The sequence below is a fragment of the Stegastes partitus genome, unplaced genomic scaffold (genome assembly GCF_000690725.1).
Source record: "Stegastes partitus isolate 25-593 unplaced genomic scaffold, Stegastes_partitus-1.0.2 Scaffold141, whole genome shotgun sequence".
NCBI lineage: Eukaryota > Metazoa > Chordata > Actinopteri > Pomacentridae > Stegastes > Stegastes partitus.
In genome coordinates, this window is record NW_007577872.1 from 441,745 (window position 1) to 456,297 (window position 14,553).

At 44.1% G+C, this 14,553-nt stretch overlaps 1 protein-coding gene across 1 annotated transcript in view; it reads right to left on the bottom strand.

Moving 5' to 3' along the window:
- Positions 1 to 14,553, bottom strand: part of neurl1aa (neuralized E3 ubiquitin protein ligase 1Aa) — a 57,406-nt gene that overhangs the window by 3,588 nt on the left and 39,265 nt on the right. Inside the window, exon 5 of the mRNA XM_008279002.1 lies at positions 580 to 729. Coding sequence (XP_008277224.1) covers positions 580 to 729 — 150 coding nt within the window. The remainder of the gene's footprint in view (positions 1 to 579; positions 730 to 14,553) is intronic.

A 14,553-nucleotide genomic window follows, 5' to 3' on the forward strand; every position in this document is an offset into this window, starting at 1 on the left:
GAGACTAAATCGGCTGGAAGCCACTGATTCAATTTGCACCCGTGTGTTGTATTTTAAAAGCCTGTTATTGTGTAAAATCTTCATGTTCAGATAAATGTAGTGCAGCAGACAGTGCTGCGTTTCCCTCTGACGTGTAGCCGAGTGGAAGTGTAAAGTAGCACAGGGTGGAAATACTCGAGTATCAACAACCTGCACACAAGAGATGAAAACAGTTCAAGATGCAAAACTCCTGCCTGTACCCAACGAGAAGCTGGCCAACATAAAAGGGACACGAATGAATAAGGAAAAAGCATCTCAGTGTGGCTGTCGGGCATAAAAGGAAGGAGTTTTCTTTCAGGTTTATGTCTTGCAATATCTCAAAGAGACACCGCATCAGTCACATTTATGTAACAGTGTGACATAACGACAGATGCCCGCATCCAGCTGCAGCAGCACTGGGACCATCAAGCGCTGGCCATTGTTCCCAGCTACTGCAGGACGACATCTGCTCGCCATCCTCTAATGGCTTCCTCTCAGTCCCCTGTGGGGTGAGCGATGGTGTGCCTGTGCAGCAGCATCCCTCCGTGTGGGTGAACCTACCGCCCGCCGAGCTGCAGTAAGCGGCCGAGCACAGGCCTCCGTTCAGGACCGGATCCGAGCTGCCGCTTCCCAGGGCGCTGGGGGTGTGCGGGGACGAGGAGGGCGAGCTGGGGTTCGACGTGGCCCGTGGGTCCCCGAGATGAGTGGAGCCTGGTGGGAGAAGAAAGAAACAGCCAGAGGGGGCGGGGGTGTTAGATAAATTACCAGTTACAGCAAATGCAGCATGTAAAAAGTAGGCGTCTAATGGCTGAAGCGTGGAGATGAAAGAGCAGAAGACGTCGCGGCAAATAGGTCGGCTGTTCTTTTATTTCTTTTTTTTTTTGTTTTGTTTCATCTTCGCTCTACAGTGGAGCAGGATTAACTTCAGCGCTCTTCAGGCGTCACATTTGCAGTCATGAAACCGGAGCAGAGCGAGCACTCCAATTTGTGAGTCATTTCAGAAGTGCGCACGTATTCATCATCCGTTTTGTCTTTTTTTTTTTGGGAAAGAGTTATTTCGACACCGAGTGGGTGTCTTCCATTCTTTCCAGTCTCCGAACGGCGGTCGGAGGAAACAAATGGGAATTCCAAGTGCAAGTTTAGGGAGCACATGTTGGAATTCCAGCGATGCCTCGAAACGCAGGTCAGGCGGGTAGAGGCCGCCTGATTGACACGACAAGCTGGACTCAGAAACACGGCTGAACACATGACTTTTAAGCCGAGCTATATTTGTAGTTTTATATTAAGAATAGATTAAAGGCGTGTATGTAAGGTCTCGTACTGCTAGACTGACGGAGAGATTTTTGACCTCTTTTAGGTGCCGGTTGTAAACAAACTAAGCTCTTGCTATTCTGCCTTCCTCGCGCCAAACGACAGGCGAGACTAGCTTGCAGGAAGATGGAATTTAGCGACAAAAAAAAGCTAAATATTTCCCTTTAGTATAAGTATTTGGACCCTCTAGTTAAGTAAAAACGCCATTACAGCAAAGTAAAAGTACTCCATTACATGTAGAACAGAACACTTTATTAATCTCCGAGGAGAAATTTGGTTATTGCTGCAGGAAGAGTAAAGTTAGCACCACCATAAATACAGATAAATAAGCAAAAATAAACAATAAAATGCAAAATGTACAATAAGTGCAATATAAACTCTAAATAGAAATGTCTTATGTGAAATAATGTGCAAGAATTCAGCAAAAGTCCTGCATGAAAAAGTGTATTTTTCTTTATTTTCTCCTAAATATGAAAATAAAGTGCTGTGTTTATCCCTCTAACTGATATTATTACATCTGCCATCGTTGGATCGTTACCAGTGAAGCACCGGCGTGTGTCTGTTGTAGCTGCCACAGTCTGAACTACTTCATACCCAGTTTTATATACAAAGACAGAAGATAAATCAGACGGCTCATCAGATGATTCATGGGAGAAGAAAGAAGAAATAACAAAGTTCTGATCCACAAATCTGTTTTCAATCTGCTCAGTCTGTTTGTCTCTAATCTACGATTTTGCTGAGATACGGGATCGGATTGTGTTTTATCGAAATGAAACCATGTGAGAAGTTTGGAGGAGGAAGGGGGGGAAGAAATCTGTATTTGTTGGATCTGAAATGTGAGTCTGACAACAACGCTGATTAACGGGAGAAGACGAAAAGGCTGGAAAACAACGTGTTTAATCTGCAATTACGCAGCGTTATAATCTAAAAGCTTGTTATTTTCTCCATAGTGTCAAATCTTCATCTTCAGATAAACGTAGTGGAGCATGAAGTTTATTATATCCAGCTGAAATGTGTAAAGTATAAAATGGAAATACCTCAAAATTGTACTGCGCTTTCGTACATAACCTAATTATTTTCCACCACTGTCCAGCTGAATGCTAATGTCGCACCTTTTTCCTGTTTGAATGTGTGTTGCTAACATGTTAGCCTTAGCACCTTGTGTTTTCAGATTTGCCCCCAAGTGGCCACAAAACAAAACAACAACAACAAAATCTGTGCAGCTTTAAACTTTCCATTTTATCTGCCTAAGAATTAAATACTAAACACTCAATCCTCCGTCACAATAAAACGGTAAATGGTTTGAACTCGTGTGGTTTTTTTCTCCCTCAGTGGTACCGAAATCGCTTTTTTAGTTCAGTGCCTCGCCCAGGGACACTTTATCATGTGGAGAGGCTGGTAATCAAACCATGCAATAAGTGGACAGATCACTGTACCACCTGAAGAGTTTAGCATTACAGGTAATACACAGATACTAAAAAAAAAACTCCACGAATTAAGATGCTAATTAGCTGTCTTGCAGAGCGAGCATGTAATCATCCACAAGAATTCCCATCAAATGCTTTGCTGCTCCTCAACGTAAATGCAGATACCTTTTAATTACCTCCCCCGAAGCTCGCTGTCAGAAATCTAGCGCGCTAACAACTGCATCTGAAATCAGCTCCTGTGTGCACATTGCAATATTTAGCTGCTCAGATATTTTTTATTTTTTATTTATTTTTGTCTGCGGTGAGGAGCAGCTCATGGGTGAGTCTGCTCTCCTGGACAGCTGACAGGAATAAATGTGCGACCGGAGTCATCTGGTGTGGCAGAGTCACCGTCAGCGCTGACCAGTAACATCACCATGACAGCTCTGCACTAATGCATCTCCCAGCAGGCTGCCAGGTCGCATCCCTCCGCCGCCATCTGCGCCGGCAGCCTGATCAATCCAGCCGATGCCCAGACGGAGCCATCATACACACAACTATTCCCGCTTTCGGGCCAAGCCAATAATGGGTCATTGGGATTTAATGATAGTGTCCCATAAGAGCCGGGTCGTAAACTGCACCAGCGCCGGTTTGTTCAGCTCTGCGTCTGTTTGATGTGGCATTCTGGGGGGGTGGGGAGGTTTAGGCGGAGGAATCTCTTTTGTTTGCATACCAGGGGTTGCCCCGGTGCTCCCAAGCCCTCTGGTGCCACCAAGAATGTATGCATGTACAGCGTGTAACGTGATGTAACAGGTCGTTCGGAGCAGCAGGAGCGAAAACACTTTTAGCAGGGGGGAGGCCTCAGGCGGCCACGCTCCTTATCCAGGCAGGCTGCGTGAGAGACGGTCAAGCCTCCGGGACATATATCGCCCAGGTGGAGGTACAAGACAGCAGCCGAAAGCCAGAGAATGCACCGTACACAGAGCAAGCAAACCACTAAATGACAAGCAAGCGCATAATTTATAGTCTCCAACCTGCAAGAGTTTAAAAATGCATTTCAGACTTATATGGCTGTCTGTCAACGTGGCTTCACGGCTGTAAAGAAGGTTGCAGCAGTTCAACTGGTCGTGAACTTAAATCACACAGTCTGACAGAACACGTGGAGGTAAAGCCCAGTGTTCCACGTTGATTCAAAGATGTTGGGCTCTGTGTTCTGGTAGATGTTGACAATGCACAGTTCTATGTTAAGGCTGCTCTCCCTTCCAAATAAAATGAACTAACCTGTATGTTTTTTTTTTCTTTTTCCAGTCTAACTGAATATTGCATTCTTGCTGCAGTTGTCGGTGGACTTTGGTGAGTACTGTGTCACTGAATCAGATAAACCCGATGGCTGCATGTACAAAAATAAACCCAGAAATGCACAAATAATCATAGTTTTCATTCGTGTATAGCTAGAAATGCTACGGCCAGTTATCTTACTTTAAACAAATAATATTATAATCAGGATTATTGTTTCAGTATTGCGATTATTTATCACAGAATCCAAAAATGACACCATTTATCAAACTGTAAAAACAGGAAGAACTGTTTGATCTTCAGTTTTACAGCGGTCACTGAAAGCATCACGCGTTAACCAATTAGCCAACTTTAAGCTCGAAATTTTATTCATTCATTCAAGAAAAATTGCAGATTAATTGCAGGCTGTGTTTCTGCATCACACAACAGACTATAGTTGATCAATAAAATAAATGCAGCATGGCTCTAACAGTGTACAGAGCAGCTAGTTGTTGGAGGATACATTCTGCATGGTGAAACATTTTCTAGAGTTGATGTGCAGCGTAGAGAGAAAAGTGTTTGTAGAGGTTGTAAAAAAATCTATAGTCTCATGTATTGTTGATATTGAAAGGTCAGATGTAGACAGATTTGCCATCTAACTTCTCTGTCAGCCTTTTGTTGTTTGTGTTGTGTTATGATAAATCCTCCAACTTGTGATGCAGCACACTTTGGGACAAAAACCCGTCTTGGTTTTGTTTGCACTCCCCAGAAATGTGTTTTAGATCAATTCAAATCAAGAGTCCTCTCTCAGATCCACACATCTGGGCAGTCTCCTTGTAAAGTGGCTCTTGGATCTATTTAAAAAAAAAGAAAAAGTGTGGACACAGTTTCAGTTTGACCTTCATGTGAAACACACCGAGGAGCTCCAGAGCACCTCGGCGACTACACGGCCGAAGCGTGAATCAAACCGGCGCTCGACATGCTTCACCTTTCGTCGGATTACTGCGGCCTGCTCGCCCTGCAGCTTCCCCCCTGTGGAACCGAATCCTCTTTCTCTCTCCACCTCCTGCCCTCCTTCCCTCCCTCTGTCCACCCCTGCCTGCTAATCCCCCCCCTCGGCAGGCGGCCACCTCCCATCCAGGGCAGCTGAGGCTGGATCCGCCCTGATCCCGCCTGCTCGCCGCTAGATTAAACCGACCGGTGTGAACAGCTGTGGGAGTCGGGCCGCCTCTCCGTGGCCACATCTCTGCCGCTCCCCACTTCAATCATCCATCTAATCATCCGCCCGTCCGTCCGTCTGTCCGTCTTTAGCACCTATGAGCGCATCCGTGGACGGATCCCTTTTCGTTTTGAAGCACGGGAGGAATGCGCGGCATGTGACAGCGGCGGTGGGTGGGGTCGGCCACGAGGGCTTAAGTGTCAGGATCAGCTTCGACAGAATCTGATTTCTCTACAGCCTTTCTTTACAGCCTGAAGGGTTAAAAGGAAAATCTGCGGCTCTGTTTATAGCACGAAGAAAGGAAAACAACAAAAAAGGACCCTGGAGAACAGTTTACATGAACATTTCTCTGGCGAAACGCGATCCTCAAACACAGACCACTTCAAAATGGGTGGCCCTTAGTTTAATTGCAGCGAAGCTCTCGTTCTGAGGTGCTATCAGGACAAAAAGCGCACTTAGGATATGATGTTTTTTTTTTTTTTAGTGCTGGTGTGTTTAGATCGGATGAGAGGAAAGCAGCTCAGTAGATTGTAGTCTAAGGTCATGGCTTACCCTGCTGCATAAAATGTTAATAGTCCCTTTTTGCCTGCGGTGGAGATATTATCTTAAGAGACAAAAGAGCTATTTTGGAGGGAGGACACAGTGGTACATCCCTGAGTTGTTTATCTCAACATCAGGTGTAGCAGGGAGAGTTTAAGCGTCCATACATATGTATGAACGCATGTACCTGCGCGTGCCTGGAAAGATACGGGCTTTGAAAAGAAAAGCATCTCGCAGCCAAATTGCTCTTGAAGGTTTAGAAAACAGCCCTGAATAGAAATGATCGTTAGCGCTGACTTGTTTTATAAATTCCTTTTTCTTGGCCTGCAGCAGCAGAGAATGCAAACCTCTCACAAACTGCTGCACTAACAAATAATAAAACACGCATTTACAAAAAAAAAAAATCGGCAGCCGAGGTGCGAAACACGGCGCGCTGCTGTTTTCCAGGAGTGTGAAATTAATTACATCTTTCTCACTTCTACGGTTCCAACTTGTCAGGAAAATCTCTCCAGACAGAGTCATCATACTGCCGTCACAATCCAGATGAAACCGGCTGCTTTTTTTGTTTTTTTGCAAGTTCTTTTGGAGGTTGTACCTGGGTTGAAGCCCGTCAGATGCTGTTTTTCCAATTACGAAATAATGTAAAGTGTCGTGAAAGGACACGATTGAACACCAAAATCAAAGCTTCAGTTGGAGCAAATGTGATATTTATTAATCATGAAGTATCAGTGAGGGAGAAGCGGTGTTGTTTTATTAATAACGCTGCACTTTACAGGCTGTTTGATTAGATGACCGTCCACCAAAAGAGGAATATTAAGCCTCATGTTGTTTACATTACAGACTATGGAATGTAGCACATTTCCACGTATGTAATGTGCACATTCCTGTTAATTTGACTGACTCTGATTTGGAAAGTGATTATTTGCGAATCTGCAATATTCCTGTGCCAGATATTGCTCAGACAAAAATCTAAATGACTCTGCATACGTGCCTAAAAAGTAGAAACGCAGTCAGATATACGATACCGAAGTAAAATAAATAAGCCAAAGTAGGACCAGAGTCGAACGATGTGTACACAAACTCAGGAAATCATGTAACAGTACGCTGCCCTTTATACTTTAGCTGGTGAGCCTGTTTGTGTGCGTGGAGTTCGGTGAATGTCAGTATGTTTGCGTGTCAGACGTTGCCGCGGGGATACATGTGCACTAGTTGTGGTGGTGGGATAGAAACAAAGAGGAGGAGGGGGAGCACAAAAATGGCCGAAATGTCTTGGAGAGAGGAGCAGCTGAGACGACAGAAGAAGAGAAGAGGAGGAGAGCAGCTGCACTTGCATGAGGATGTGGGTGGCGAGACGCTTCGCTCGAGCATGAGCGCGTTGACATTTTAATGGAATCTATAATACATGTGAATTGGGTCACTGGATGGGTGTCCTGTTTCCACGCCACGAGGCACGAGGTCCCCTCAAACATGTCTCTGTGGAAGTTCAGCTGCCAGCCGGCCTGTCTGCAGCCCGCTCTGACAGAATCACACTAATAGGAGATGTTTGGACAGTAGAAAAACACAGTTTGAGTCGCCGTGTCCCGCCGGGCAGAACTGCAGGTGACACGTCCCCGCATGAGGAGCTTAGAAAACACAGATTCTGTCACTTTTCCTGCGCATGTCGGAGGGAAGCGGTGACACACAGTGTGGGTTCTGGCTGCAGGGAGGTCAGCGGTGTTAATGAGATTTAGGGGGCTCGGTGTAGTGGATGTGAAAATGTCACAGGAGGTAGAGTTGTGAAAGAAGGCGAGGCTGAAGTATGAAGACGAACCTTCGAGTCTCGCTGAGATGTTGTGGGCGAAAAAACACCCCGTCACATCATTTAGGTTTAGACCTGGATTCTGGTGTCATAATTGTCCTGCCCCTCCTCTACAGTGGTTGGATGGTAAAAGGTGACGGCGGCTGTGTGCAGCTTTCTACCCGAAACCGGGAAAATATGCAAAAAGTGCATCTGGTCATGCTACGTTCACCTTTAGCTTAGTGTGAATAAGCTGTGCCCTCTTTGCAAATAATTGGAAAAAAAGTAAAAAAAGTAAATGCACTTACTACACCACTAGTTACACTTCTAGCAATGCTAAGCTAATGCTAATACTCGAGGCAAGCATGTTAGCGCCACTGGTTGTATAAATGAATAAAATGTGAACACTGCTACAATTTAGCGTAGCATGCTAACAGTGCGCGCTAAAGATCAGACAGTTAACGACTGATGGTTAGCATGCATGCTAGTCGCACTTAGCTCAAAGGTACACCTGAGGCTGAGAAAGTGTAGTAAGTCTACAGTGGTAAGAAAATATGGAAAAGAAAGAAAATCTGGAGGCAAATCTGCCAGAAAAACATTCAGATAATATTTTTAAAAAAAGGTAAAATAGTGAAGATAACAGCAAATATCTTTATCATAATGATTTAAACACTGGTAAAGATAGTGTAATTTTATGATTTCACATTATAAAAGAATGAATTACTGTTAAAATATTTTTTTGATGTGGACTTTATGTACAGTTATGTATTTAAAATAAATTAATAATCAATAAATACACTTCCTGTGCTTCGACCAGCTATCTGTCGGTTAACAAAATCCAATCTGTTTGAACAGCTGATGCAAATGAAGTTCACACTGAACAGGTTCCCAGGACGCTACGTCCACAGGAGGCCGGTCAACCTTTTATCTTTGTGTTTCAGCCCTTTCAGACTCCAGCAACACTTTCCTCCTCTGAAAATGGAGCTTTTCCAAAATGGCCTCCAGAGCGTATAAATCTTGAAACACCAGCAATGTTTTGACAAAATGATGATATAAGCCGGTGACAAACCTCCGATTGCCTCTAACGTTCTCTGTGGCCGTTGGGTGTGAATGCTAATCAGCCTCGGCAGAGCGGTTGTCATTAACCCGAGTCGTTTTTCAGACGCCGGCGCTACAAAAGCAAGGACTCGGTAGCGACTCTTTTCAGAGCGACTGCTGGTTAACGTGTAGAGTTTATGGTCTACAATTAAACTGCAATTTCATACTTGATCAGTTGTCTGACAACTAGTGTACATAAATGAGAACTATTACTTCTGTTTTGTGGATTCAGCTGTTTTCAGAGGCAGCGTAGGTGCTACAGAGAGCAGGAGGAAACCCAACGCAGGAGTAATGAGCTGTCAGTCTGCAGAGTAGCCAGCTTTGTCTGGGATAGACTCACGTATAGCCAATCGAAATGCACAGGTGGTGTTATTAGTTTGTATTTATGCAGTAATCATTTGGTCGACTGCAGTTTTGTTGTTTACCATCTGACAAGAGGGCAAAGATGTCCATTTTAAATTAGGCACGAAAAATTGGTCTAAAGCCACTTTAGGGACCTCAAAATGCACAATCATGTATGTATTTAGAATTGTTCTATGATTTAAGTCCTTGCATGTCTGTGTGTTAAGATATTGCTGATACATGTGCTGTGGGATGCAGCTGTCAAGCCAATTTGAAGCAAACTTTTGAAGTGTTTCCCTAAAAAAACAAAAAAAGAAAATGCACATTTTGCTTATTTTTATGAACTACTTCAAAGCAAACTCGACAGAAGAAGCCAGAAATAAAAACCAGTTATTTGCCAGCCGCCCGCCAATAAACCTCAAAGAAGAAACAAACAAAACTTTGGGCGTCTAAGAGTTAACAATTTTAATCAATTTTTCTTTCATGTCAGCTGGTTCTGGCCATGTTTTATGCAGTCCAGAGGCGAAGATAATAAAAAAGAAAAGTGCTGATCAGTCTTGTTAGTTCAAAACAGTCATCAGAACTTAGTCAGAAACAAATCAACTCTTTTCAAAACAGTCAACTGAAGATGTTTTTTAAATTATGTTTACTTTTTCCGATGTGATACCTCAACATGTCTGTAAAACTATGTCAGGGAAACAGGACTCATTTCCTCCAGTAAATCTGTTATTTCCTCTATGCAATCAAAAAGTGCTTCTCGAAGCTGCGGCCACAGGTCTTGAGTTCTTCGTCTGGCGTTTGAGGATGCATTTCCACTTGTGCAAGCACACGAGGGACACATCACAGATTCCCGTTTTGTGTCGTTTCGCTGCTCCACAGTCGGTGGAAGCGAGTGCAGCGATGCACCGACGAGGACTGCAAGCTAGCAAACGTGCACGATTCCAAAAAAACCTCTTGCGAACACGTGGAAGGAAAAAAGTCCAAGGCCTCGAGGATGTGCACAAAGTGATTGTAAACATAACTCTGTTTACAAGAGAATCCCAGTGGGCAGCTTTAATTATCACAGTACGGTATGCTCTGTGTAAATATCCTGACAGTGAGGCACGTATTGATGCATGTACACTGTTAAAAGTACATTTCTGCAGATAGATTTAAAGCAGCAGCAACAACAAACTTTAATAGCATCACTTCCTCAGCGAGCACCTCATCCCCGGTGACCTGAGATAGCCCCCGCGTATTTGTTTGAGTAAGGATGTTCCTATTAGAAAGCTCCATTACTTCATGCTTTGTTTGAAGTGGTGGCTGCTTTATCTCGCCCACTCGGACACATCCTTGACTCGGACGCAGCTTTGAATTCTGCCGAACCGCAGAATAAAGCGCTCTCCAGTCAACACATCAGGAGGCGGCGCGTGGAGATAAGACGGGCTTCCTAATTCAAAGCAGCTGGACGGTAACGACGATTCGCACCTCAGCGGGAATTCCGAGATCGGCCCCGATAAGGAGGCGTGTGTCGGACCTGTTTCATTGTTCGGCGCTTCCTGTTTGGATGTTCCTCCGGCGCTTTTCTGTTTTCGATTATTAGAGACGCGCACGGAGAGAAAAACCAGGTGGTCCGTTGTGTGCGTTTTCCGAGCCAGAGTGTAATTTAACGGTAAAGTAACGGTAATTTGTTTGCAATGGAAAACACGAGCGCGACTGCCAACCTCCCAAAATCACCGGAAAGAATTTCTGCTCCTCTGGCACGGGTCGGATTGATCGCTGATATTCTCCGTCTGCACATCAGAGCTTTATTGAAGCTCGCTGTGATTCGTATCGACGTTGCTGTCATGGTTGATGTTAACTGGGTCAAGCTAATGGAGGACAGCATCGGCCTCGGAGTTTAGCATGCAAAAGAGGAGCGGAGGGGGAGGGTGTTTTTTTTATTTTTTATGATGACTTGTGTTCGACGTGTCTGCCTCGAGTTAAAGTGAAGGTTGCTCCCCTCTAACCTCGTCTAGCTTCCTTTTTCCGCTGCTGTCACCGAAGAAAAGCAGGATGTATTTATAGATGCCTCTTCCTCCACAGACAAACACTTGTGACACCTTTGAAAGGCCGGCGCTGTTTCGACTGTTATTCCTCTTAATAGAAGACTGCTTTTACTGCCGCGCGCGTCGACCTGCATTAGACGGCTGACAAAGATGTCGCCTTTTCTGCCGTCAAGCACCTCTGCGACTGTACGACGCGCTGAAAACCGAGGGTTTTTAAGAATTGTGCCAATTTGCTTAAATGCGATACCGCTGGCAGGTGTGGGAACAAACATCGTTCAGAATCCTAAAGGCAGCCTGTCTTCCACTTGTCCTCCTCCCACAGCTGCCAGCGCCTCGCAGGGAAGGCAATATGCTTGGCAGGGCTGATGAAGTGCCGGGTCCGGACCTGCCGCGCACCTCTGCTGCCTCCCTGTCATTATCGGCGTTTAGAACGGGGTAAACAAACCTCAGGTGTCCCGGCGCACCGCTGCCAGGCAGAGCGTCCACCCCGCTGAGACATCATGTCTCTCCCGCTGCGAGCAGGTCACAGCCCTGCCGCTCGCACGCTTATTTCCACCTCTTCTCGCTGGCTTCCTGTTTTTCATCTTCCCCCCGGGTCGTGACTGAGCATCTACTTTTCTCCCCATAACGCCACGAGTGTGTACAGAATCTTCCTGCCGCGGGACATCTGCTGTAAATATTGTGACAAACAAAGCGACAAAGTGCTCGCTCCGACTCTTGACCCCTTCGGCCGCGACCGTAAATTCGGCTGTCAGAGCGCTCAACGCTTAACACAAATAGATTTCGACCCCCCCAACCACCGCCGCTGTGGGGGGGGGAGAAAGTGAATTAAAGCACCGAGCTCTCACGCAGCCAAATGAAGATCAATATACCGATCTGTAAGTTCCCGACCCGGGACACATCGCCGAGCTGAAGGGATGGTTATTTCCACCATCAGTTAGTCTTTAGAGCCGGATTATTCACAAGATGGAGTGAGCGGTCAGAGATTAAAGGCTGCTGCTTGCTTAGGACACATACAGGAGGCAGATAAAACACCAGCTCAGGTTTCAGTGACGTATGAAACACCTGTAGCGTGTTAAGTGGTCGTTAAATCCATCAGGACGCAGTGGATTCGTTTGCATTCATAAATAAACTAACAGCGTTTCAATAGATTCTTAGTCATCAGGGAAAATGATCCTGAGCTGAAAGACGATGGTTGAAATGTCTTCAAGAACCAAAAAGAAAAGTTCTTTTACTGAAGCTCAACAACTTGTTTCCTATCTGGAATTTCGATTTAGACTCCTTTTAAAGTAAAAAAAAACAACAACAACAACAGATCCTGCCAGAATTGAGGCTAAAATAAAGGCTAAACATCATCTGAGGAACCATTTAAAGCAATAGATCACTTTCTTTAATCACCAAATTGTTTTATAAATGCTGCTGAAGCATCATCTTGCAGAATAAAAGCTATCAAACACCATTTATGAGAAACATCTTGCAGGTTAACGTCCACATGCTCGTTCTGAATGGCTTCGTTGAGGAGCTGTATGCTCCAACATTTTCATTTTCTAGTGAAAACATCACCAAAGTGTTCTGGTTTTGAGAAACGTTATTTGTTCCAGTTTACACTTAGAACAGTTGACTAGTGTTCGACATAAAATATCAATAATTACTTTGACCAGATAGTATTTGTAGCGTTGTAATCGTTGGACTAGCGATGCATCTCCTTAATGAAAACATTTATTAAACTCTGTAGCATATTTTTACACATCTAAAGTTCTACATTAGGTAAAACTTCTCCTATAAAGCCACACTTGTATCTGCTGATAACTACATGATAAGTTTATATCCTGCTTTATTTCTGGAACAAGAACCGTGTTGTCCAGGCTGTTATGGATCTGATCCATAAGTGCTACGTGTCGGCCGTGTTTTGTGAATCTGCGTTCATGCTAAAACGATCAAAACACCGCTGAGGGTTCTGCTCCAGCGACGGCGTGAAATACGGTCCAGAAAATCCCGTTTCATTGTAGATTAGTTAGAAAACACAGCACGGCCGTTTGTAATGCTGTGAAATCGCATTTTACGACTGTGGAAAGTTGCTGTAACAACAATGAGTCTGCACTCTGTCTCGACAGCGGCGGGATAAACTGCAGCATAACAACAGAATTACAGTGTTCCCTCACAACCAGCGATGTGTGCTGTTTGATTCAGCATTACAGCCGTTGTTTTTTTTTGTTTGTTTTTTGTGCCAGATGTATATAAAAGCTGATTCATGTTCAGCGTCCGGCTGTGGATGTAGCTGCCTGCAGTGTGTTTGCTGATGGAGTGCATCGGCTCACAGAACAAGAGTTTAAACGTGGACTTCACCACATATCACTGAGTACACATTTACCAGCTTATTTGCCAGAAATAAAAACAATAATAATCATTTAAAAAAAAACGCTCAGGGCATGAAAAGAGTTAATGTTTTCTGTGACTCTTGGGGAGTTTTCTTGATGCTTTTCGGGGTTTGTGTAGCTGCTTTTTTTGTGCATCTAAAAGCTCTGCAAATGTACTAAGCCTTCACCAAATACAGCTATTTGTGCTTCTGCAGTGCACACTATGAAATACATAATGCATGTTTAACTCTAAAGCATGTAAACATATTGTAGTAGACCCTAAACCTTTAAATATAAGCTCTTTAAGTCTGAGAGGGATGTTTTAGCCTGGAAGCTGACGCTGTTTGATGCTGTCATTTTTAAAAACAGATCCATCAGGACCTCTTAGATTTGTTTTTATGTTGTTGCCTGTATGGATTCTCCGCCGTCGAGGTCGTAATCATCCTAAGAGCTTTGGTAGAACGCAGCAGGACTTTACCTTTTTGCTTCTGAAGATGTTTCACCTCTCATTAAAGAGGCTTTTCCAGTTCTGAGAACTTAATGAGAGCTAAAGGTGAAAGATCTTCAAAACATCGTGTTCTGTTTTTGTGACCAAAATACATAGAAACTGGAGCTCTCTCATGGAAAAACTACGGCGTTGGCACTGTTTCAGACCTATTTTGACATCTGTGCGCCGCGTTTTCTTGTTACCTGCCAACCTGCGTGGACGCTGACGCCCGTATTTCTGCAATAGTTTCTCATCTGTCCGGCTGATCTGTCTGAATAGCTCAAACGCAGACAGAAGAAGTCAAGCAAACAGGAACGTCTGAGCTGAACAAGCCTCCTGAAAGAGCATCTTCAAGAACCAGAAAGAAAAAAAGCTTTTTGCTGACGCTTAACGATTAGTTTCCCAACTGAAGTTTAAATTTAGAGCAGTCTGACTAATCCTAAAATAGAAAAACAAACAGATCAAGTCAGAATGACGCTAAAATGAAGATTAAACCTTGTCCAATAATATCTGCATGTATTTGGGATCCATTTAAAACAGTCACGTGAACATCATCCTACAACACATGACTAAATTAAAAATAACCAAAACCATTTGTAATAGGATAAAGAAAAACAGTCCAGAATGACTTAAAGTTGTCCAAAATGATTTGAATCTTGTTCAAAGTGACTCAAAAACAGTCCAGAATGACTCAGA